The 27,174-nt window shown below is 43.3% G+C and overlaps 1 protein-coding gene across 1 annotated transcript in view; it reads right to left on the bottom strand.

Moving 5' to 3' along the window:
• The window catches only part of samd14 (sterile alpha motif domain containing 14), a 119,501-nt gene that overhangs the window by 24,956 nt on the left and 67,371 nt on the right, over positions 1–27,174 (bottom strand). Inside the window, exon 6 of the mRNA XM_080213368.1 lies at positions 24,348–24,531. Within this exon, the coding sequence (XP_080069494.1) occupies positions 24,348–24,531 (184 nt within the window). The remainder of the gene's footprint in view (positions 1–24,347; positions 24,532–27,174) is intronic.

The following is a 27,174-nucleotide window of genomic DNA, read 5'->3' on the forward strand; positions in this document are numbered from 1 at the left end:
TACCAATGTCCTCTAATGCTTTATGCACTTCCCGCTGCCTCGGAAAATCGTCCAACATAATCAAGAATCCCAAACAAAGGCCAGAATTTTACCGCCACACCCCAACCCAGAATCAGGGTGGGCAAGGCTCATAGAACGGAATTCTCCACTGGCCACGGGCGGAATTTTACGAGCCTCGCCCGAACGAGGTCGTAAAATCTTGGCCATAGTCTCTTCCACCTTTTTCTGTTGGGAACTGAGAACACATACCAACTGACTCAAGAACAGCTTCTTCCCTGCTGCCATCAGATTTTTGAATGGACCTATCATATATTAAGCTGATCTTTCTCTACACCCTAGCTATAACTCTAACACTCCATTCTGCACCCTCTCCACTCCTTCTCCCCACGTAATCTATGAATGGTATGCTTTTGTCTGTATAGCGTGCAAGAAACAATACTTTTCACTGTATCCCAATACATGTAACTATAATAAATCAAATCCAATCAAAAACTTGTGCAGTTGTCCATCTGACCTATGATGTGGGCTGCTGATGAAGTCTGTCCCAGCACCCAGTGTGGTACACTCATTTTAATCACTATATTAATAGTGGTTAGTGCACTGTGGCCTTCTAATACATGCTGTTGGTGCACTAGGTTTCTCAGTGGTGGCACAGATATTAAAAAATGTGTTGAAAGAAAGCAACCATCCAAACTACCACTCCACCTCCCTCACCACACCACCATGGGGATGGGGAGCATGAACAACCCCATCCTACTGGCCTCATGTTATCTTGAGACTTTTCAAATGTTTCTGAGATGAGACATCAAAATGCAATTACCTGTTCTAAAACAATAACAGCAGCAGGCATGCACTAATGGAATTTCTCTGTGATAAACAGCCAGGATTCCTTATCAGCAGGAGAGGAAACAAAATACAATGCTGAACACAGGCTGTTGAAGCTGAGTGCCCTCTCTGTCTTTCTCTGTCTCAGAGGTATGGTGCCTGGCTTTGCCAAGCCACTATCCTGAGAAGAGAAATTGACTGCAAACCAAAACCTTTCGGGAGTAACACATGGAATATGCTCCATACAATTACATGCAGGAAAACAACTGAACAAAACAGCGAAAAGACGGAATCATCGCATCGCGGCCAATCAAGGAACAGAAATTCTAAAGGCCTATCCGCGTGTGTGTATGCATGCGCGCGTGCATGAGTTCAGATGAGTGTGTGTGACATATGAATGGTGGTTGCAAACCACCATTCATACGTCACACACGTTGATTCAGGAGATAGTTTCAATAAACTTATCTTGTTCTTTGTTTAACCCCTGGTATGGTCAGGCCTGGAGTGGGAGAATAAAGGGAGTCATTTCACCACATGGTGGCACTGTAGTTAACAGTGCCAGGCACCCAGTTTAAATCTTGTCCTTGGGTCGCTGTCTGTGTGGAGTTTGCACATTCTCCCCGTGTCTGTGTGGGTTTCCTCCACACTCCAAAAGGCGTGCTGGTTTGGTGCATTAGCCATGCTAAATTCTCCGTTGGTGTACCCAAAAGGTACCAGAGTGTTGCGACTAGGGGATTTTCACAGTAACTTCATTGCAGTGTTAATGTAAGTCTATTTGTGACACTAATAAATAGACTTTAAACTTCTCTTCATGTGGCCATAACAATCTGTGCAATCAGACTGCACATAAAATGGCTGGTGCATCCCTTAAAAAAAACACTCTGACTTTTCTTTGAATTTATTGTATGTGAAACCCTTTACAATGATCCTGTAAATAAATGCCACATAAATGGCATTTTGATTTCTCCTAGTCCTTCACTTCAGTTGTGTTTTTTTTTTGAGAAGGCAACAGCTTTATTTCTTAAAGGGTGAGTTAGAAAAATTAATTCAGGCTGAGCAGCACTTCAGAAAGCAAATAAAGTGAGTTGTTTTTTCTGGATTTATTTCTTATTGGTATATCCCCAAGTACCTTGCTGCATTTCAGGGCAAGTGATTTGAAATAAACTGCAAAGTGGTTAGTTAGCTGTCACTATATCTGGGAAATTAATGTAGCTAATCCAAATGTCAAGAACATTAAATTCAATCAACGTTCACAGAATGAAACCGTTGTCTGGTCAACAAGTAATTTGGTCCCACGTGAGTGCAGCACGGTGGCACAGTGTTTAGCACTGCTGTCTCACATTAACCCAGGTTCAATTCCAACCTCGGGTGACTGTCAGTGTGGAGTTTGTATGTTCTCCCTGTGTCTGCATGGTTTTCCTTTGAGTGCTCCTGTCTCCCATCCTTGTGATACCCTACTAGCCACAGCCTGCCAATGAGGGAAATCACCATTTTATTACTCCTCTATGTTTTTTGCCTGTTAGCCAATCCTAAATCCATGATCGTATGTTGCCTCCTGTCCCGTGTGCTTTCATTTTGCTAATCAGCCTTGTTATGGTTCAGGTCAGAAACTTCAAAGTGTTTTATGAAGCCTGCCTAAAGCATAAGTTTTGCACTTTGAATTTAGCTAGGATAAGCATGATATGTTTCACTTCAGATATGATTCGAATGACCCATTAGGGAGCTTTTATCAAAGTTTATTTAAGAGTATAGTTAACATTACAGTAAGAAAATCAGCAATAACTTTTATCAATTGCAACCAACAAAACGACCACAATAACGGACAACCCTTAACAAATACATCCAAGATGTTCCAATCAAAACCAATCCCTTAAACAACCCAAACAGGTTCTACACTGAAGAACTCCTGTTTGTGATTCTGGAATTGAGTCCTTTGAATGAATTCTGCAGCTCTCTTGATAAACTCAGAACAGTTTGATGTCAGAACAGCTTCTCAGAATCCCCAGCAGATTCTCCCCTTCAGAAAGGCAAGACCTTGTTTTCAGATCACCAACAGAGAGAGAGAAACACTTCCTTTCAGCTTGCTGTCCCTTCTAAAAAAAAATTAACCTGCAGCTCAGAACTGAAAATGAAAACTCCCGTCACCTGACCTGCCAACTAGTTTTCCTCCTAACAATGCAGGGTCACAAAACTAATCTCAGAAAGTACTTGAGGCCCCCATTTAAGGAGCAATAAAAAGACATCTTCTGGATAGCTTGGCAGCAATGAAACTGTGAAAGCACCAGAGATCATCTCTTATGAAAAATCTTTCTTAAAGGTACACCAACATCACATCTCCCCACTTAAGAAAAAAATGAACCATCAATATTCAAAGATGGTTTCATTTTTCAAATCCTTACAGGTACACTAATGTCACAGCCTCTTGTGGGGGGCTTCATCAAAAGACTCCTGAAAATCCAAATATTCTATATCCATAGATTCTCCTTAGTCAATTTTGATAGTAACATCCTCAGAAAACTCCAACAAGTTCATAAAACATGACTTCCCATTTGTAAATCCATGCTGACATTACCTAATCAGATCATGGCTGTCTATTTATCACATCTTTTATGATAGATTCCAGCATTTTTCTTTCCACTGACATGAGGCTAACAGGTCTGTACCTCCTTGTTTTTTTCTCTCTCACTCCCTTCTTAAATAGTGGGGTGACATTTGCTACCTTCCAATCTTTAGGATCTATAAATTTGATGATCACCAATGCATCATCCACCACCAGCACCCACCCCCACCGCACCACCCGTAACAGAAACCCTTCCCCCCATAACCATTGACCCTGCCCCAGATGTAACACTCAACTTTCCCATAGTTGCCCTTGATCCCTCTGCACTATTACTTTCCATCCCACGAAAGTGAGTGTCCACATCGCTAATTTCCTGAAGAGTTCACCTCTGGGGCAATAGGTGTGCCTGCCATCATTCTGCTGAACTCCAGAATCCACTTTTACTTCTGTATTGCCTCCAACAACACTCAGCACCCCTTTACCATGCCATTGCGAACCCACACCCTCTCATCTTTCCAACTCCCACTCCCCCCTTTAACTCTCACCATCCTTTCACATCAACAGTTTCTTTAGTGTTCTCCCAGGGTCATCATTTGGTAGATCAGAGCATCCCTTCTGAAATCCCTTTTCCTTTTCTCCACCCACTGTCCATTTTCAATTGCACCCACCCCTCCCCCCACAACCGCCCATACTCGTAAACAGCCATTTGCACTCTCCAACTCCTTACCCACTCCATGACTCCCTCAACATCCTGCTCTTTGCCCCGCACCCCCAACTCCCCCTCCCCCCTCTAGGCACACTTGCGCTATCTCTTCATTGCTCTCCTCCCTCATCTGAAACCACACCCCCTACTCAATACATCGCTGCCCAACAGTACCTCATTCAGTTGAATGATTGGCAATTCAAGGATCCATGTGATAGATGCTCCACCCACCCACTGCTGCACGTGATCTTCCAAGGCCCACAGTCACTGAAGACCTCCATCTCTTCCACTCTCCACAAATTTTCCCAGGCCTTCATCCCGACAATGGGATGCAGCAGGCCTTTCCAATGGCCTCAGGACTGCCATGATGGTGTCATGACAGTGGGGACCGCAAGTTCTTGGGGCCAACAGGATCAAAGGTTAGAAAGGATAGAAAACAGGATTAGGCTATTGAATTGGATGATCAGCCATGATTGTGATGAATGGCTGAAAAAGCTCAAAGGGCTGAATGGCCTCACCCTGCTCCTATCTTTTATGTTTCTATGTTTTCCACCATCAGTAACCAATTTTTTAGTTCCAGCGAGATTGTCCACCCCTCCTTGCCACAACTCCTGCTGGTGGTGGAGGGGTGGAAAGGTTCCACTCAATGTGTTGGAGGACTTAAACAATTGCTGTTGTAAGATCTTATAGTTATTTTCAGTCCCGAATCAATAGTTCTCTTATTTACTAATCCGACTGACATGGTCCATCTTGTTATAATTGTTTTGCTTGCGGAGTTTAGCTAATGGCTCTAAGGTGACGTCTTTGGCCTAGAATCTTCCAGTCAGCCTTGTTTTGACACCGGCAGTAATAGTTACTGCCACAGTTAAAACAAGTCAATATTATCAAAGCTACACTCTCAGAATATGATCAGAGATCGATGGGTCAAGAATGAACAATGTTGTAAGCCTGAGGCATCTTCAGGAGTGGAGGGAGGGCTGGTGACTGCCTCCAGGGCAGCTGAGACAGTGAGTGATATTTGTCTTGCGAATTTTAAATTTGACCTCTTCACTCACCTTGGATGCCATTTAAAATTGAACCGCTTTGCTGGATGTTGCAGTGGAACAACATTTCAGGCGTACAGCACTGCCACTCCATTAATGAAAACTGAGGTGATGCATGTCCTCAGAATGGCCTTTAGACATGACTGGCCAAGTATTAGTGGACACAATCAGTGTCTGCTGTCACTTGCAAAGTAAAATGCTAGACAAAGTGGAAACCGGCAGCAGAAGACTTGGCAAGGCTGTTATTCCAGAGAATCCCTACAGTGCAGAAGGAGGCCGTATGGCCCATTGGTCTGCATCAACTCTCTGAAAGAGCATCTATCTCACCCTGTCTGCACCCCTCCCCCAGGTTATCCCAGTAATCCCATGCAATTACCTAGGCTAACCTACCAAACCTACATACCTTTTGGCCATGAAGGGCAATTTAGCATAGCCAATCCACCTAACCTGCACAGGATGGCATGGTGACAAGGTGGTTAGCATTGCCATCTCACAGCTCCAGGGCCCCGGGTTTGATTCCAGCCTGGGGTGACTGTGCAGAAGTTGGATAATCTTCCTGTGTCTGTGTGGGTTTCCTCCGGGTGCTCCAGTTTCCTCCCACAGTTCCAAGATGTGTACGTTATGGAATTTAGTGGGGGTCCAGGGATAGGGCGGGAGTTGGGCCTGGGTATGATGTTTTGTCAGAAATTCGGTGCAGACTCAATGGGCCGAATGGCCTCCTTTTGCACTGTGGGGATTCTATGATTCTATCTTTGGACTGTGGGGTGAAAGTGGAGCACCTGGAGGAAACTCACACAGACATGGGGAGAACATGCAAACTCCACACAGACAGTGGCTGAAGTCATGAATTGAACACAAACCCTTCGCGCTGTGAGGCAGTAGTGCTAACCATTGTGCCATCATACTTTCCTTCAATCATTCTGGCCCTTTACACCCCATGTAAAGAGGAAGTAAAATCTTGCCCATCAATTTTTAGTTAAGAGATCACTAATAGTAAGAGCACAAAGGCAATACGTTGGGAGTTGTATTGGTGGTTTTTGTATGTATTTCAATCCTCGTCCCCCCAGTCTGCTGTGAGGATACTTGTTTGAGGTGGCCTCCCACTGCTTGTCTCAAATCTGAGTGCTCTCAGATCAGTAACCTCAAACCAGAATGATTTCGCCATTTGGGTACTGATGTGGACAAAACTGCTGCATCAAAACTATACCGTAACTGTCCCATTAGCCAGCTCACTGATCATTGATCACAGCTAAAATACTGATTAAAACAATGATAGAACGAGACAGACATTAGCAGGGAGTTTCATTCCACATTAAATTGCAGTAAGTAGCACAAGACAATATGATATCAAACTCTGCAGAAGTGCAAATAGATCACCAGAGTAAAGATCACGTACGATAAAAAATTGCAGGGAGATGGAATGCATGGGATTATTGATTAGGACTCTCACTAATCAAATTGCATCACCTCATTTAGTCTGACTATGAACCATAATTGGATTGCAGGAACAATCTTAACAATTTCATCTCATACGATTACTCTGCACAACAGAAAGGTCTCCATCTAACAGCTGCTGCGGAGTGAGGAAACCATTTCAACTTTGTGAAGTGATTATTAATTTAATTTGATACAATCGCTGGAATTCTACCACCCCACCCGCCACGGGAATTGGAAGGGGTAAGGAGCGGATAATGAGAGGTTCTTTGACCTTGGGCGGGATTTTCCGGCCTCAGATCGAGCGAGGCCATAAAGTCCCACCCAATGTGAAAGGCAACATTCATAGAACCACAGAATCCCTACAGTACAGAAGAGACCATTCAGCTCATCACTGACTCTCTAACAGAGAATCTTAACCAACCACTCTCTCATATACACCTTGGGACACTAAAGGGCAATTTAGTATGGACAATCCACTTAAACTGAACATCTTTGGACTGTGGGAGGAAACTGAAGCACCGGGAGGAAACCCATGCAGACACAGGGAGAACGTGCAAACTCCGCAAAGTCACCCAAGGCCAAAATTGAAATCGGGTCCCTGGAGCTCTGAGGTAGCAGCGCTAACCATTGTTCCACCATGCGCCCAATTGATTTGGTATTCTTGCAATGTATCTGATGAGTGCAAGATGAACAGCTTCAACAACATCTTTTTTCAAGTTCTGTAGTGTCAAGTGACTGTTGTATACCCAAGTCAAAGGTAGAACAAAGACCAAGTTCTATCTTTCTTGTAGCCATGTAGCATGACTGCACAATGCAGGCTCACTGACCATATAGAGGGATGGAGTTGAGTCCTACGGCAATGTTTCACATTGGCAATCAATCACAAAGGACAGCAGGAGAAAACAGATAACCTTTTCTCAAAGAGAAACATGTTCTCCAGTAATTCCCTCCTGATCAACAATCAATCGCAGAGCTACAGGCAGCTGGTGGTTCTCTTCAGAAAGTTATGCTCACTTACAATGGAGAAAAGAAAACTTGCATTTATATAGCGCCTTTCCCTAAGCCATACATCCCAAAGCCAAAACCCAGGCTGGAAACTGCCATCTAGTTTGCACCAAGCAAGAGTTCACAAACAACATTGAGAGAATGATCATATCGTCTGTTTTACTGAAGTTGGTTGAGGGATGAATACAGTACAAAGGGCAGGGAGAACCCCCCCCCCACCACACCCCTACACCCCCACCCCATTCTACCATTAAAACAGTGCAAGGAAACTTTGTATTTACCGTAGCTATACAAATGGGCCCTCAGATAAACTTTTCATCGAAAAGGCAGCACTTAGAATCATAGAATCCTTACAGTGCAGAATGAGGCCATTCAGCCCATCGAGCCTGCACCGACAACATTCCCACGCAGGCCCAATCCCTATACCTCTATGTATTTGCCCTCCTAATCCACCTGACACTAAGGGACAATTGAGCATGGCCAATCCGCACATCTTTGGGCTGTGGAAGGAAACTGGAGCACCCGGAGGAAACGTACGCAGACATGGGGAGAATGTGCAAACTCCACAAAAATAGTCACCCAAGGCTCGAATCAAACCCAGGTCCCTGGCATTGTGAGGCAGCAGTGCTAACCACTGTGCCGCCCCTTTCAGCATCAAAATTTCTTGATGCAGCAGCAGCGAGTGAGCTTGGACTTTTAACTCTGTAGCCAACAAGTCAAATCTTTCTACCTCAGGACAAGAGGCCCATTTAACCATAGAGTGGCAAAGTGCTGCTGTAACTTTGCTGCTTCACCGCAGGGTAAATGTCATAAGTGGGATGGGAGAGTGGCTCTTGTACATAAACAATCCTGTCTTTGAGATCTGGGATAAGGTCGATACTAAGCAGAATAGTGAGAGGAAGTCTTGGACCTCCTCAATCCTGGCGGTGGGGATTGGTTTGGGAGATTTCAATCTTACCACAGAAGAAATAAAATCTTTACAGTGTTACATATCATTATTTTAAACAAGTGAAATAGTGTACACAAAACAAATACATTAAGTATCATAACGTTTCACTCTAGATCCAGCAAGAGGGAATTGATAATTATTATTCTGGGAAGTGGGGAATAGCAGTTGTATACAACTTAGATGCTTTATTTCAAAGAATAATGACTACTTTCCCGAAGGAAGTGTGATTTACTATTTTGCTTCATTGCTTAGAGTCACAGAATCATTTGAGGTTTACAGCATGGAAACAGCCCTTCAAACCAACTTGCTCATGCCAGCCTTTTTTTCAGATCCCTAAGCTAGGGGTGATGATGCTGTACTGGTAATGTCACTGGACTAGTAATCCAGAGTCCCATGCGCTGGAGACACCAGTTCAAATCCCACTTTAGCAGCTTGTGATATTTTTAAAAAATTCAATTGAAAGCTAATCTCAGTAATGGTTATCATGAAACTATCACCGTTTGTCACTAAAAGCCCATTTGGTTCACTAATGTCTTACGGGGAAGGAAATCTGCCATCCTTACCTGATCTGGCCTACATGTGACTCAGTAATGCGTCTCCTAACTGTGTTCTGAAATAGCCTAGTGAGCCACCCACGGGCAACAAATATTTACCAGTGACGTCCACCTCCCATGAAAGAATGAATAAAAACAAGAATTCCCAGTGAGACAGGGAGACACAGCTGAGAGTCACCAGGGTAAAATTAGTACTATCCTGTCACATCAGAGAACTGGTGCAGACTCAATGGGCTGAATGGCCTCTTCTGCAGCAGCTTAATTGCTGGAATGATTGTTTTAATCTGGACTAATGTAAGATTGTTATTTTAGTGTTTTCACCCGGGGTTTTTCAGAGTGGGGCTTGATTAGATTTTGACAGGAAAAGTCATGTGACAAGGTGGTGCTAGGCTCTTAGAAAGATATCCAGTTCAGTTGCTATTTGGGATCAGTGGAGGGGGAAAAAAAAACTCTCAGTCTCTTTCTTTCTCTGGATTTGGAGATTCTATGATTGTATTGCTATTGGCCCAAGGCGGGGGGAATGACAGAGAAGATATGTGAATTTCTTGGTGTATCGCAAAAGATAACTCAAAATTCCTGCACTAAATTATTGATGGTGTTGGAGTTGCCATCATGGATGTATCTTTATCTACGGATTATTGACAAAAGCATCCATTCACATTAAAAATCCAGTGTCGGTCGCAGTGCCCTCGGCCTGAATAATGTGGTGATGAAAAATATGGAAGAAGTTATAATTCAAGTCACAGATTTATTGGTAAGAATCTTTGTATGAAGATACCTTAAGGCTCACAATAAAAGTCACCCTACTTTCTCTCTCACATTTTCTCTCCTGCAAAGAGCCATAATTTAAAATAATTACCCTAAGCTTCAATGAGCAATCATACAGTTCCTCTCAAGACAAGGACTAAAGGGAGAAAAATGTTTCAAAGCAGAAGGATTGTTACTAATCTTTTTGAAATATCGGGAAGTCTGGTCTTCCTTTTCTGTTATTGTAGTGAAGTCCCTGCTGCAAATCTCCTGAGGGCAATTTGCTTTATCGATACATTCGCACTTGATTTCATACATGTGTCGGAGAAAATTATTTTTCTGATGAGACCCACAGGAGCTGTGGATTGAATGATAGGGTATACAGTGAATCAATAATGCTATCCTCCCTTACCAACTCCATGAGTTTATTCAGCCAAACAGGAAGGTCCCAGCTTCGACTCCATGGGCCCGATTTTACCATTTTCATTCCAAGTGCTGAATCTGGACATAATGCAGATCCAACTTAGAATTCTGCTTTCAGGCGCCCCCCCGCCATACGCACTCAGCAAACTCCGGCCCCATTCGCGCTGTGGACAGGGCTTAGTGCGGCCGAAACGACTGGAGCTCTGACCTGCGCATGCGCAGTTGGAAAAAAATTTGAAGAAGCGCGCCCGTATCAGATCGCTCCTGCGCCGCAGAAAGCGGAGAAAGCAGGCCAGGAGCAAAAAGCGGGAGCGATGGTGCACACACACATCACTGTCCCCCTTCTCCACCCTCCTCCATTACCCCCACACATCACTGTCCCCTTTCTCCATCTCCACACTACCCACACACATCACTGTCCCCTTTCTCCACTCCCCCCACTACCCACACACATCACTGTCCCCTTTCTCCACTCCCCCCACTACCCACACACATCACTGTCCCCTTTCTCCACTCCCCCCACTACCCACACACATCACTGTCCCCTTTCTCCACCCCCCCCACTACCCACACACATCACTGTCCCCTTTCTCCATCTCCACACTACCCACACACATCACTGTCCACCTTATCCACTCCCCACTACCCAGACCAATCGCCACCTCTGCGCCCCCCGCCCCACCCCTCCCCCCCACCGATCGCCCACAGAGTGGCAGCGGACACCCCTCCCCCCCACCAGAGATCCATCTGCACCCTCCCCCACAGTAAACGATCAGGCCTGCCCCCACCCCCCGAGATACATCTTACCAGCCTCCTCCTCTCTCCCCACTAGACAGCGATCGGCCCTCTCCCCCCACACCTGCCAGAGATACATCTGACCCGCCTCCACCTCCTTCCGTCCCCCATCCAGATAACAATCTGGCTTCACTTCCCTCCATCCCCCCCAAACAGAAAATGATCTGACCCACCTCCCTCCTCCTTGCACCCCCCACCACAGATCTGAGTCAGAGAGCCTTTGGAAGCTCGGAATGCGCTCTTCAGCAGCTGGAGTGCCCCATTCAGACTTTTATTCAGCAGGTCCATTACGACATGGTTCCGGATTGGCAAACGTGGTGGTAAAGGAAGAAATGCTGATAAAATTGGTTGGGCGGTTCATTAATTCAATTTAAATGCACGCAAGTGCATTTTACCACGTTTGCGCACCCGCAATGGTAAAATCGAGCCCCATGGGAGGAATGTCCGGCTGCGCTCACCTCAAAGCCAGAAACTCCCACCTGCTACGATTCCCCTGGTGGGAAGGATGGGAGAATTTCGCACCACGTGCTGTGGTAGTGGGCAGTCTGGATCAACTAAAGCATGGGCCAATTTTAAACCAGATGGACAGGTAAGGGATGGGGCAAAGGGAGATGCAGTCATTGGTCTATGACACAAGCTATTTGGTCATTTGTTCGGGACCCTGTCAGAAACTCCAAGGTGTATCACAAAGTTAGCCTAGACTCCAACTTTATTTGATTTTGGCATGAGTGCAAGCATAAGGTTCTATTGACCCACAAGAAAGCTTTTATTAAAACAAACTTTATTTAAGAACACAGAATGTAACAAAAAGAATTAGCATAACTTTTACCAATTAAACTACTTAAACATGACAAAGTGTAATTCTTAACAGGTATCTATCTCTGTAGTTCTAATTTCAGCAATATTCCCATAGACCGAAATCCTTCTTCAATATCAATTAAATCAAAAACAGAAATCCACACAAGGTTATTAGATTTCCAGCCTTTTAATCCCTCCAGACAATACAGAAAGACACACACCTTCTGACTCCCATACAGCAGTTTCCAGAGAAAGATCTACCTTCAATAAGCAAAACTTTAAAAGTGAGAGATATATTTCAGATCCAAGAAAGCTGGAGAGCTTTGACAAAGGGTCATCTGGATTTGAAACGTCAACTCTTTTCTCTCCTGCTGAGATTTTCTAACATGTTCTCTTTTGGTTTCAGTTTCCAGCATCCGCTGTAATTTGCTTTTATTCTTACTTTTATGTTCCATTCTACATGCAATGAATGCCAATATTCCATTTGCCTTCCTAATCACTTGCTGTACCTGCATACTAGCTTTTCGTAGTTCGTGTACCAGGAGATCCAGATTCCTCTGTATCTCAGAGTGGTGCAATCTCTCCCCATTGAAATAATAAACCATTTTTCTATTTTTTGTGCCAAGGTGTATAAATTTACATTTTCCAACATTATACTACCTCTGCCCATTTTTGCCCATTCACTTAACCTACCTATATTTCTTTGTAGATTCTCTAACTCCTCTTGAGAACTTACTTTCTACCTATTTCGGTGTCATCAGAAAATCTAGCTTCCATACATTTGGTCCCTTCATCCAAATCATTGGTGTAGATTGTAAATAATTGAGCCCCAGCACTGATCCCTGTGATGTTCCACTTGTTAAAGCTTGCCGACCTTACTCTCTGCTTTCTGTTAGCTGAACAAACACTTACCCAAGCTAATATGCCACCCCCTATACCATGTAATCTTATATTGTGTAATAATCTTGATGTGGTACCTTATTAAATACCTTCTGAAAATCCAAGTATACCACATCTACAGGTTCCCTTTTATCCATCTTGCTTGTTACTTTCTTTAAAAAAAATCTTTAATAAATTAGTTAAGCATGATCTCCCTTTCACAAATTGGGGATGCTCTTGGCATTTATTTTTGATATTATTCGTGAGAAGCCAAGGAAAAGGAAATAAAAAAGGGGTATATCACATGTTTGGAGGACCTCAAATTGTGTACAAGAAGGCTGAAGATTTGAGAGCAATGTACATAATTCTCCGTGACATCCTACAAAGTATTTTCAGTAATAGGAAATTAATTAACAACCTTTGACATCCACACTGTGGAAAAGAGGACAACCTTTTTTTTCTCTTGTTCTGAACTATAATTAGATTCTTTCCTATCACTGTATTTCCTCCAAACCTACATCACCTTCTTTCCCACCCCCATAGTGATCCCCACGTGCCTCTAATTCATATCTCTGGCACATCTCTGATTTTAATTGTTCTACTGTTAGTGACCATGCTTTCAGTTAGGAAGGCCCTAAGTTCTGGAATTCCCTCTAAGTCATTTCACCTCTCTCCTCTTTCACAATGTTCCATAACACATATCCTCATCTATCCTAAAATCACCAAACACAATTTGATGACAAATTTTGTTCTTTAATGTCACAGTGAAGTGCTGTGAGAAGTTTCAGCAAGCGAATGGTACAGATGTATTTAAGAGGAAGATAGACAACCATATGCAGAGAAGGGATTAAAGGTTTATAATGATTCAGATGAGAGGACATTCAAGTGGGCAAACAAAGCTGGCGTGGACTTATTGGGCTGAATGGCCTGTTTCTGTGTTTTATGTCCTAAGTAATCCAATGTTTTGTGATTAAGGGTGTTATATAGAAACCCTACAGTTCAGATGGAGGCCATTCAGCCCATCAAGTCTGCACCGACCACAATCCCACCCAACCCCTATCCCCATCTCTCCACTTCTTTAACCTACTAATTCCCCTGACACTAATTTAGCATGGCCTAACCCGCACATCTTTGGACTGTGGGAGGAAACTGGAGCACCCGGAGGAAACCCACTCAGATACTGGGTGAATGTGCAAACTCCACACTGTGGCCCAAGCTGAGAATTAAACCCGGGTCCCTGGCACTGTGAAGATGCGTTGCTAACCACTGTGCCACCAAATTTTTTTTTCTTTTCACTGCAACATAAATGTAAGATGTTGTTAGTCATTGCATTTTCTATTTCAAAATAAAGTTCAGTCTCTTTTTGCAAATATAATTCTCAGTGGAGAAATGTTCAGGCTATGTTTGCAAAATACCTGGAGAGGGAGATTTAAAAAGTACCCTTCCTTTTTTGTTCTCTCTATATTCATATTTGCAGGCAATAAATGGCCAATGCTAAATCAAGTAAAATGACACTATTGTGCTGAGATTTGAGGTCACATCTCTTATCTTTTCACGATATTGTCACCGATATAATCACAGGAAATTGGGCAGTGTGCTAAGTAGAACATTGTACTGTTAACCTCAGTAATGTGGGTCAAAGTCTAGCTCAGGCACCTGGGACGAAAACCTCCTCACTTCAATAGCTGTTAAAAATATCCTAAGTGAATAGTTGCAACTTAGTCCCCTAATTGGAATATGCACAGCACGTACTTATCATAATTCAGCACTAATTGGAGAATTTTACCGAGGCCAAAGAAGATCAAAAGCAGAATTTCAATGCCTGGCAGAATGATATTAGGCTGGCGCAGTTACGCTATTAGCTAGTATTTCATATCTTATATTTTTGCCAGAATTTATAGTGTAACTTAAAATGGTAATTATGTCCCTACGTTCAAACAAATCTGGCACATTTTATTGTCATTTATTCACAACATGTAGCTCTGAAATTTAAAAATAAATCTTTTTAAACAAATAAACATTCATGTTAAAGACGACCAAATTTGTATGAGGTAAAAATCTACATCTTGAGAGCCCATTAATTAAGCTGCCTGAAAGTACCTACATGTCTTGGGTTTGAATGAGATGTGGTACTCAGGGAAATGTAAATTCTGTTAAGGCTATAGAAAACAATGCATGGCCATGCACACTCCAGTTTCAGTCAGACCTTGGGATATGGGAGCAACATTTTGCAAATGACAGTGTTATAGGATGAGCAGTAGATTTGTTGGGGTTGTATACTATGGCATGCATGATCTAAGTCACGGCTGGGTATGTTAGAGTTTTTTTTTAATTTGCAAAATGTATACGACTGGCCTTTATATGCGGATATATTATAAAATCATTGTACCAAAGCAAGGTAGACACAATGCAGCCTGTGAAAATGCAGCTCTTGTTCAACAATGAAGAACTTTAGGTAAACAAAAGCACTTCTGTCACCTTCAGGTCACTGCATCAATTATCTTTCACCATGAGATGGAGGACCCATTGAGTTGGGTCCAGCATTCAATCACATCATAACTGACTTGATGTGATAATCTTTTCAACTCCACTTTCCCGCCTTATCCCCATCTGGGATCTGGGCGTGCAGGTCCACAGTTCCCTAAAAGTGGCAAGACAGATGGTCAAGGTGACCAAGAAGGAATATTACATGCTTGCCTTCATCAGCCATGGCATTGAGTACCAAAGTTGGGAAATCATGTTGCAGCTATGTAAAACCTTGTTTAGGCTGTGTTTGGAGTATTGCGTGCACTTTTGGTCGCCACACTACCAGAAGGATGTGGATGCTTTGGAGAGAGTGTAAAGAAGTTTAGCTAGGGTGTTGACTGATCTCGAGGGTGTTGGCTACGAGGAGAGGTTGAATCCTCTACGATTGTTTTCACTGAAAAGACAGAGGCTGAGGGGTCACTGAAAGAGGCCTACAAAATTATCAGAGGCATAGACAGGGTGGACAGTCAGAGGCTTTTCCCAGGATGGAAATGTCAATTACAAGGGGGGGCACAAATTCAAGGTGAGAGGGGGTAAGTTTAAGGGAACAGTGCGGGGGAAGTTTTTCAAGCAGAGAATGGTGGGTGCCTGGAACGCGCTGCCAGAGGAGGTGGTGGAGGCAGGCACATTAGCAACATTTAAGAGACACCTGGATGGGTTCATGAATAGAGAGGGAATAGAGGGCAGAAGGTTTTTTTTTAGTTTAGTTAGGGCATCATGATCAGCTTGGGCTTGGAGGGCCGAAGGGCCTGTTGCTGTGCTGTACTTTTCTTTGTGCTTAACCCTTGATTCCCTTACTGATGAAAAATCTGTCACAGCCTTCAACATTCTTAGCGACCCAGCCTCGACAGCTTTCTGTGGCAAAGAATTCCACAGATTCACTGCCCACAGTGAGAAGGCTTGTCTTTTGGCTCATTATTTACACTTAGTATTGGTTCATCCTAAACCTGCACCCCTTAACCACCATAGAGTCAATTACTCTCAATAATACTTATTATTGTTTTGACATATTAAAAGGAGAATCATCACAATAATACACCTTAACCAAGAAATTAGTCTTGGTAGACAAACGATTAACAGCTTCTTATGACATTCTTGTCAGCGCATATATTAATTTGGAGAGCTCTCATTATTTTCTCTCAATGCTCCTGTTACTATGATACAGCTCCGACTGTTTGGTAGCGTCTCTGGACACCCCAATTTTACTGCATTCTCCACGGTTTCATTCTTATTTTCACTTTTCATTTTCTTTACCTTTTTAATGGGATATCTCCCTGGTATTATTTTCACTTGTTAGACCTCTGTTTTACAGGTAAACTAAATGCAATGGGAGACCAATATCAGAATGGGTGAGACATTTTGCAGACATCTCAGACAGCCGACTAAAGTGTGTTAATTAGGTCCCTTGCGTTTGCTAATGAGGGGTTTATTGCTTGCTTCTGGACTCTTCTGGGAATTTAGTTTCTTGAGCAGAACATGTGTTGGCTGCACTCAGTTTTTGAAGACACAGAGACTGATTAAGGGAGTCAGTTAGCTCAGTTGGCTGGACGGCTGGTTTGTGATGCAGAATGATGCCAACAGCATGGGCTCAATTTCCTCACCGACTGAGGTTATTCAAGAAGGCAAGGCCTGCCTTCTCAACCATATCCCTCACCTGAGGTGTGGTGAATCTCAGATTAAGTCACTACCAGTCAGCTAGGGTCATCTGGGACTCTGGCGACTCTGCATTTTATTAACCAAGCAGTGGCCACTAACAAATTAATATTTCTTTTGTTTGGCAGAGCACCAGAATGTACAAATGCTTCTCCTGGCTCTACAGCAATCTGAGAGTCATTGCAGGCCCACAATTGGATTTCCTTTCCATCTACCCACCCACCCACCCACATTCGTTCTAGGACCACTTCCAGCAAAGCTTATCCAAATAATGAGGCCCAAATCCTAATTTGGATTAAACCACAGTCCACCCAACTGAGTGGACAGTGTTGGTGTTCAGGGCCCATTTCAGGCAGTTCCCACTTGCCCCTTTGGAATTCTGAAAGTGCTGAAAAATCTCAGCTCAGCAGGTCCGGCAGCATCTGTGGAGAGGGAATCGAGTCAATGTTTCGAGTCTGGCAGAACATTGGCTCTATTCTTGCACCACAGATGCTGTCAGACCTGCTGAGATTTTCCAGCATCTTCTGTCTTTGTTTCAGATTCCAGCGTTTCAGTATTTTGCTCCTAACCCACTGGAAATCTGTCTGCCTTTCTGTCTTTTACAATGCTTTTTTTTTGCATTAAATTCCTAACCTTTATTTCCCCACTGAAACCAGAGATCAATGAGTAATCGTCATGGAAAAGGCACTCATCAGTCAGGAACTACAGCTGTCAAAGTACCTTCAAGCTGTGGAGCAGAGAAAACACAGGGCTGTAGACAAGAGCTGAAATTATTTTTAGATCTCTGTGTCCTGGGTGCTTTATGGATCATTAGCTGAGATATTATAACACAGGAATGTGACTTAACGTCATTAAAGTAAAAAAAAATAGACCCATGACGTATTCTCTGGATTTTAGCTCATTGAGCTTGATACTCTCATTAATGGACCAAACATAGAGTACATAAGTAGTGGGCCTCCTTTGAGATTTGACTGTGGGCATTCTAAAATTCAGGTATTCTTGCAATAAAATGTGCAGTCAGTTCACTGAGTTATATATGTATATGCTGTCACCCCTCTCCTTCTCTGCACCACAATATGCTATCATGTGCATTGTTCCAGTTATTCTTTTATATTAAATCAACACCTCATGGGTACAAATCTGTTATGTGATCTGAAGGATATGATGAATAAATGTTTTTACTTGCTGCTGAGTGCTAAATCCTGCTCGTGTTAGCATGTATGTATTTTCACTCCGCAATAGAACGATGGAGACCATTCAGCCTGTCGCTGTTTACAAACCCTTAAGGAGGCCATTCAGTTCCTCACACTTGTGTTGGCTCCCTGAAAGAATTTTCCACTCAGTCTTATTTTACTACCCTTTTGGACTAATCAATTGTTCTTTTTCAAATATTTATTCCCTTCTCCTTTCCAAGATTTTATGAATTCTACTTCTATCAGTGTTTCTGTTAGTTTTCCTGTCCCGCCCACCATGGGAATCGGAGCAGGCGGGACAAGACCCATGCAAAGGTCCTCGAGCAGGATTTTCCTGCACTGGGAAATTCCCCCCCTATATGTTCATAGAACTAGTATCCCTACAGTGCAGGAAGACACCATTCAGTCCATCAAATCTGCACTGACGCTCTTAAAGAGCACCCCCTGTCCTCCGCCCTATCCCAGTAACTCTGTGCATTTACCTCACATTTTTGGACACCAAGACGAAATTTAGCAAGGCCGCTCCATCTAACCTGCTCATCTTTGGACTGTGGGAGGAAACCGGGGCACCCCGAGGAAACCTATGCATATACTAGGAGAACCTGCAGACTCCACACAGATAGACACCCAAGGCTGGAATTGAACCCGGGCTCCTGGCTCTGTGAGGCAGCAGTGTTCACCACTGTGCCACCATGCCACACACCAACCTAACAAGCCTCTGCAAAAAATAATTCCTCCCGATCTGCGCATGGCACTGTAGCGAAGGTTGGAAGTTAATGAGCTGGTCACAATAGTAACATCCTAGAACATAAACACATTGATATGAATGATTTGTTTCTAGAATTACAGGAATCCTGGATGAACTACCATTGTGTTTACCTTCAATTTAGATCGATGTCCAGTATTCTGCTCAGGGCAGTAGAGTTATGCTTTTTAATGGGGCATGCATTAGGATGAATGTGCCAACTAGCAATGCGAGGCTGAACGGGTTAACAATCCACTGATAACAATTTGTGTATTATTGTGTACTGGACAAGTGTGAGGAAGGGAAAGATTTAGCGGGATAAGGGCCAAACGCAGGCCAATGGGACTAGTTAGTTTAGGAAATCTGGTCAACATGGGCCAGCTGGGCTGAATCTATTAAATACAGCATTTGCATCATGATATCATGAATTGTGAGCAAAACTGCCAAAATTCTAAAATTATGCACTTGGAAACTGGTTTCGCAAAGCAAATTTGGAGAGCTAAAAGCAAAATTTAGATCTTTTGCACTTGAGTAGAAGTCACATTTAATTGTGGTTGGATAACAGTGACATATGAGGATGGTTAATAGTGTCTGTATGGAATAGCAATGAGAAACTCTGCTGAATATTTCCTCGCAAATCATCCCCTTGCCAAGATCATTGTGAGGATGGAACTCAACACCACAGGAGGTGGAGGCAGTGGCGTCGTGGTACTGTCACTTCACTAGTAATCCAGAGATCCAGGGTAATGCTCCGGGGACCTGGGTTCGAATCCCACCTTCTGAAGATTCAATAAAAATCTGGAATTAAAAGTCTAATGATGACCATGAAGCCATTGTCGATTGTTGTAAAAATCCATCTGGTTCACTAATGTCTTTTAGGGAAGGAAATCTGCCATCCTTACCTGATCTAGCCTATGTCTGACTCCAGAACCACAGCAATGTGATTGACTCTTAAATACCCTCATGGTTGGGCAATAAATGCTGGTCCAGCCAGCAATGCCCATTTCCCAATGAACAAATGAATTTTGAAAAAGGATGCCAAAGGCCCAGTCACTACACTGCCATCCAGTCAGTTAATTCCCATTTCCTCCAGGCAGACAGGTGTTGGATTTGCAGGTAAATTTCCATTATTGTTGAACTATAACAGACCCAAAACATTTTTCCCTTTGCAGAGGGGGAATTAAAATAAAATGAAAAGGATTGAGAAACATTAGGAAAATTGAAGTGGAGAAGATAATTCCAGTTTATAAATAAGTGCAGTTATAATTTCTGCAATGCTAATTATTACCTTCACAAAAAATAGGAGCAGGAGGTGGTTATTTGGCCCTTCGAGCCTGCTCCGTCATTCATTACGATCATGGCTGATCGTCCAACTCAGTAGCCTAATCCTGCTATAGAAACATAGAAGATCGATTCTTCATCACTTGCATAGCTAGTCTCAGCCCATTCTTCTCCTATTTCTCATCTACTGGACCTTAAAATGTCCAGTGCCTCATGAACAAGGCTCACCTTGTTGAATCTGTAACCATTCTTAGAATCACTGCTCCAAAATTACCATGGAGAGGCAACTTTGTAGTTTATTCACTCAACTCCATGTTGACCACAATGTAACCTTTCAATGGCACAATCTCTTCCATGTACATCCTTAAAATCACACCAACTGGTCTTAAAGGAAGATGCTTCAGCTTTTGTTGGTATGTAGTCTCAAGAATTAAAAAGCTGCATTGGTATCAAACTCTGTCCTAATAAATTGTCCACTTAACTTTGGAATAATCCAAAATCTATGTGATCCACCCGGTGTGAATAAGATGTTCTGTTGGAGCTTTTCATTGTATTTCTGGACACTTGCTTCTTCACAGTTGTAACTATTTTCTTCTATGTTGTAAATACGTTTTGTAAAATGCAACTTGTTCTTCATGAAGGTTACTAGAGTCTTCTTCTGAATATTCTTCTTTGGGAAACTGGTCTAGCCCAACATGCTTTTGCAATGTAATCCATTTTGCTATATTTCTTACATTGGCTATTCTTGCTCCAGCATTCACGTGCCAGAATGGACCATTCAGCAAATCTGTGAAATGCTTGTTGCTATTTTGACTTCTGATGACCAATTCCAAAATGTGGATCTTCATTCCTGCACCAAATTGTGAAGGCTCTTTAGCATATAGTTCTAACAGCACTGTGATATCCACTTCTGTCTTCAAACTCAAAGCATGTCTGGTAAGCAATCTTCTTTGGATATCTCATTTTGGAGACCACAAACTAGACAATCTCAAAGAGTATTTTCTAATGACTCACCAAACACAGGTTGCTACAAGCTGAGCAATGCATTCGCCTTCCACCTCATTCCTTCGGTGGAACCTGTACCATTCCACGATGATCAGTGACTTTGGAGAGTAATGTTCTTCAAGGGTCTTTAAAATCATAGAATCCCTACAGTGCAGAAGGAGGGTATCCAGCCCATCGAGTCTGTACCGACAGCAGTCCCACCTGTGGAAGGGGATTCCTAACCAACTAATTTATAGGCAGAATGCAGCCTTTCAGAGGACAAGAAATCAGTAAGGAGTTAAATAGTTCTTAGACCTGCTAACACAAACAGTTTTACACATATGTGAATGCAGTAAGACAAGCAAAACAGTAGTTATGATTTCAAAACATATATGCTGATATTTTATGATATCCTATGATATTTAAAAAATAATGTTCACTTTAGCCAAGCAAAGATAGTGAAAGGCATGATGGTAAAAGTCATTAGTTTAAAGCCAAAGGTCTGGGAACTTGTGAGTCAGCAGCAGTCTTATCGGAAGGGTTCCATAAGGGAACGAATGTTGCAACTAATGAATACATGCATTTATTGTCCAGACGCAAGGATAGACATGTCTTGAGAGAAAGACAGAGACAGAGACAGAAAGACAGACACAGAGAGAGACAGAGAGAGAGAGACAGAGAGACAGACAGAGGCACTGCCTGCCTCCACCAGCTTCCAGCTAGTAACTAAACCAAAACTAAAACACTATTTTTCTATTGAAGAAAAAACTGTCCCCAAGCATCACCAGACCTGCCAATCATGCTCCATCCATTAATTCCAAAAGGCACCTAAAACCCCAGGACACTGCATTAGTCCAGAATAAAATTAAACATGATGTCCATTATATTGCTTCAGAAACAATTAGAAGATGGCAACTACAGACATTTATGGCAACAATACAATACTAGGACCTGTTTGAAAAGCATGTAGAAAAAAATGATTAAATACATTTCTTAAAGGTACAGTATCGTCACACGCCTTTTCGCCACAAGGCCTCCAAATCTCTCACACAGTCACAATGCTCCTGATTCGCAAACCCCTTAATCCCCTCCTCCCCACCAACATGAGCCCTTTGATATCCCATCCACCATCCAGGCCTCGTTCCATAGAAATTCTTGTCATAGAATCACAGAATCCCTACAGTGCAGGAGGTGGCCATTTGGCCCATTGAGCCTGCACCAACAACAATTCCACCCAGACCCTATCCTGTAACCCCATGCATATACCTTGCTTGTCCCCCTGGCAATTTTGCATGACCAATCAACCTAACCTGCATATCTTTGGAGTGTGGGAAGAAACTGGAGAACCCAGAGGAAACCCCTGCAAAAACAAGGAGAATGTGCAAAGTCCACACAGACGGTGATCCAAGGCCAGAACTGAACCCGATTGTCCCTGGCGCTGTGAAGCAGCAACGCCAGTCACTGTGCCACCATGCCAGCCTATGTCCTTACATTCATGAATACAGTTCCTTTACTCTATTTATAAAGAACAAAGATAATAATTTTCATCCTGGGCTGGGTGGGTAATTGACAGAACGCACACGACCTTCAATTCTCTCCAACCTGTGTAAAGGGATTGGCAGTTTTGTCAGAAAGCAATGTACTCTCCAACTGTTTCATAAACCTCTGCACACATTTCATGACAGAGCTCAAAGAACAGAAATTTGGTTAACTGCAGAGAAGTGTATTCAATAATGAGTATACTAATATTTTCATAGGTTTCATTAATTTTTTTAAAAGGGATCATCTGAACATATTTAACCAACATTGTGAACACATAAAGGAACCTTCGGGACATGCTGTCATTAACCGCAGTTTAGAACTGGTGAATTCAATATTTTATTGATTGTTTAGATTTCTATTAACTTAAGATAGATTTTAGGGCAGTTACAATTTTTTTCCATACAAAGAGGACCAAAGTGGTGCTGATTGCTTCAATCACATTAAATGAATATGTTGTTCAGCACTATTCCAAGCCTTGTTGTGAGCAATCTCCTATCAGGCAATTTTTATACAGTTTAGCCAAGTTGAAATACACTGGGAACAATCTTACAAAAAAAAAATGAAAACAGGAAAGAATCATAACTATTTTTTGGAGCAGGTCTCATACGCTATCTTATGGTACTTAGAATAAAAACAATCCCAAATGTGATTTTCATCAGCGGGGATAGTGACTGGAGACTATTTACGCCTGGAAACCGGCTTCAGACAGTTAGAGGGTGCTATTGCACGTGCACCCCTATCTCCCTGTGCACTGTGTACAAGACTACCTAGTGCACTTCACCTCTGTCACACCCAATGTCTCCCTCCCCACCCAGACAGCACATCCCCACCTCACCAATCACTTACCTGATTGTCTCCCCAGTCGCGGTTCTCCCCTCATCGCAGCCCCCAATCATGGCCCCCACTCACCGCCCCCAATTGTGACACCATACCCAGCCAATTGCCACCCTGACTTCCCCCAGTATCAATCACCTCCCCATTTTAAGCACCAATCCCTGGCTGATCGACTCACCCAACTGCCCGCCTGCCCGGCTGATCATAGCCCCCAGTTTCTACCACACCCCATCGAACGCTGTCATGGTGATCCCCGAGGCAGAGTACGTGGCCCCTCACTCCTTGCCTCCCCTCAGGACATGCCCCCTTCAAGCCATGCCCCTCCCCTTTGACTACACCCCTTGGCTCTGCCTGATGCCCAGTGGGCACTGCCAGACTGCCAGGCCTGTAATGCTATGGTGCCGAGTGGGCAGTGCCAGGGTGCCTTGCTGGCAGTCAGACTGGCACTACCCAACCCTGTGTCTGCCCACCAGGGGGCTTCAATGTTCTTTGGTCCCACTAGTGAGGCCATCACATGCGATCCCCATTGCTGGGGACCATACATGATCCTCACCAGTGTGGCAACCTGGGGATTTTCACAGTCACTTCATTGCAGTGTTAATGTAAACCAACTTGTGACACTAATAAATAAACTTAAAAAACACCATTAGACTTAGATTTGCTGTGTGGTTATTCGTAAGAATTGGATCGCTGGGAAAAGTGCCACTGTTTATAAAGAAGGATGGGGGGTGCGGGGAGGGGGGTGGGGGATCAAATTCAAAACACATTTCTGTTTACATGTGGTGAGAGGAGAAATCAGGGCTGTTTAAATTAGTCTCCCTTCCCATAAATCCCTTTTACTTTCCAAAATCATGGAAAACAGCAGCCCTACCTGGGAAGCAGACTTTTTCGGGATGATTCCCTGGGAGGACATCCTTGGCGAGCAGGTGGGTGACATTGTACCGCTGGAGGATGTTGAACCTTTGCTGCTGTCTGTGAACCACGAGAAAGGCACAAACTGTGGCACGGCAGACTTGGCAGAGACCAGAATACTGATTGGACCTTCAAACGATTCCCTGAAAAAGAGGAAGGCGCAAGAGGCAGGAGAAGGAGAAAAGCATAATCGTGACAGAATGAGAAGGCTTTTTCATGCCAACCTAGAAAATTAGAGAAAGATGAACAACATATTAAAAAAAAACCTGTCACAGCCCCAAGAGAAGCTAATAGTAGAATAGCCAATCTTTGTACAGGCATCATGCCATATGAAGACAAGTAGTTAAATTAAATGTCCAATTAAGCCTCCACGCTGACTGTGTGGAGTTTGTACATTCTCCCCATGTCTGCGTGGGTTTCCTCCAGGTGCTCCAGTTTGCTCCCACAGTGCAAAGTTGTGTGTGTTATGTTGTTTGCTAAATTGACCCTTGTGTCAGGGGGAATTAGCAGGGTAAATATTTGATGTTACGGGAATAGGGCCTGGGTGGTCGGTGCAGACTCGATGAGTCGAATGGTCTCCTTCTGCACTGTGTGGATTCTAAGACATTAATTAAAACATTGGCTAGGCCACATTTGGAATACTGTGTCCAATTCTGGTTGTCGCACTGACAGAAGAAGGTGGAGACTTTGCAGAGAGTACAGAAAAGGATGGTACAGACGGTAATAGCTGGAAGGATAGATTGAATAAGCCGGGATTGTTCTCCCTGGAAAGATGGGAGGCTGGGGGTGAGGGGAGAGAACCTGATAGTTTAAAAATTATGAGGGGCATAGATAAGGTGAATAGTTGGAAGCTTTTTTGCAGGACAAAAATGACAATTACAAGGAGGCACATGTTCAAGGTAATGGGGGGGTGGGGAAGGTTCAGAAGCGATGTGCGGGTAAATTTTTTATACAGAGTGTGGGAGCCTGGAATGCACTGCCAAATGAGATGTTTGAGGCAGCTTTTTTCTTCCTTCTTCCTTGCAACAACAGCAACAACAATCAGTCCCCTTCTGCAGCTACACAGCCAGCTCCCTAGTAGCTCCAGTCCTTGTGGTAGTCCTAATGCACTTGGGAAGCCTTATCACTGAGGATAAGAGTCACACAACAACAAGCTGACTTCTGTCCTCTCAAACTCTTGTATTTATATCATTGGCAGCTCTTTTAAGGCATCAAACAAGTAAATGAATTCAGACACGTTAGCCATATTTAAGACTTGTCCAGATAGACACATGAACAAGCAGGACGTAGAGGGATACGTAGAAGCCTGTTCCTGTACTCTTTAAGAGTACGGTGTGACAGGGCTTCCATGATGTAAGCTGCATCTTTTTCTGATCCCCTTATGTGGAAGAAGATGTAGAAATGTGGAACTCTCCCCTACAAAAGATTGTGGATAGGCAGTGGGATCTTCCAGTCCCCGCAGCTGGACAGGCAAGCCACACAAAAGGGCGAACACATCGCTGGGATTGGAAGATCCCACCATAGGCCAATGGAAAACCATCTCTGCTGCTGGAAACACACTATGTGGGAGGGACAGAGTGGACAATCACACTCAGTGTTACTGGAGCTTAAGGATGTACAGCCAAGGTACTGAAACACCAGCTCTGTTTCTCTCTTCATCCGATGCTGCTGAGTGATTCCAGAAATTCCTGTTTATATTTCAGATTTCCTGCAACCATAGGATTTTGCTTCTGTCCACAGTTTGTGTGGGCAAGTGTATCAGGGGATTAGATGAGGAAAATGGAGTTGTGTTACACAATCAACCTCCATCTAACTGAATAGCAGGACAGGCTCAAGGGACTGAATGGCCCACACCTGGTGGTAGTTTTATTGTATTATTGCAAGGGAAAATCTGCAGAAGTTTACTGCAGAGAATTCACTGAGGCGGGTGTGAAGCTGAGCTTTCCAAAGTAATTTATTCTCGAAAGCTTTCAGATACTTCAAAAATGAAAGGAACTTCAGTGCAAATTTAAAGTCCAATACCTTTCGTTGGAGATCCTGTTCCAGACTGATTATGTTAGATTGCAAACTAATCCTTTTCGAATGCAGCTGCAATATCTCTACAGGTGGTATGTTTAGCATTCATGAGGCAAAACTGACTCATTATCACATCTGCCTCTGTCCTGGGATCCCTTGACAATTCAAAGGAAGACACAGAATACCTGATTGACAGTAGGCCAATTTCACTGTTTTAAATCATCTGACACTGTTGTGAACAAGCTGTAAAGGTGAGGCAAAACAAAACCTTTGAGCGGAGTTCCAATAAAGGCACCTATTTAAACACTAGTCACCATCTAAAGAGGTTGGAAAGGATAATCCGGTGTGTATTTCAAACAATTTTCAGTTTTCAACATTTTGGAGCAGGAGGTTAGAAGTGACTGCTGGGAATAGCTCAATGGAATTCACATTCAGCTCTCTGCTCCTTTTGTGGAGGTATTAGCCCATAGCATAACCAATCCCTGACTAACACTGAACTTCATACCCACCAACTGAATTGATTGATTGACAGCCCCAAATGCAAAGAAAAAATAATGCTGATTACTTTTGGCAAATGACTGATAAACCGGCACAGTTTAAGTTGCCAGTCGGTGCCTATTTGTTTAAATGGGGGTCTTGTGTGGCGCAGTGGGTAGTGTTACGATGTAACCAATGGCAACATGTTGTGGTGGTCAGCTGACCTGTTACAATGCAACCAATGGCAACATTGTTGTGGTGGTCAGCTGACCCCAGCTGAACTAGGAAGCAGG

Source organism: Carcharhinus amblyrhynchos, chromosome 27 (genome assembly GCF_965287045.1).
Source record: "Carcharhinus amblyrhynchos chromosome 27, sCarAmb.v2.hapA, whole genome shotgun sequence".
In the NCBI taxonomy this organism is placed as follows: Eukaryota; Metazoa; Chordata; class Chondrichthyes; order Carcharhiniformes; family Carcharhinidae; genus Carcharhinus; species Carcharhinus amblyrhynchos.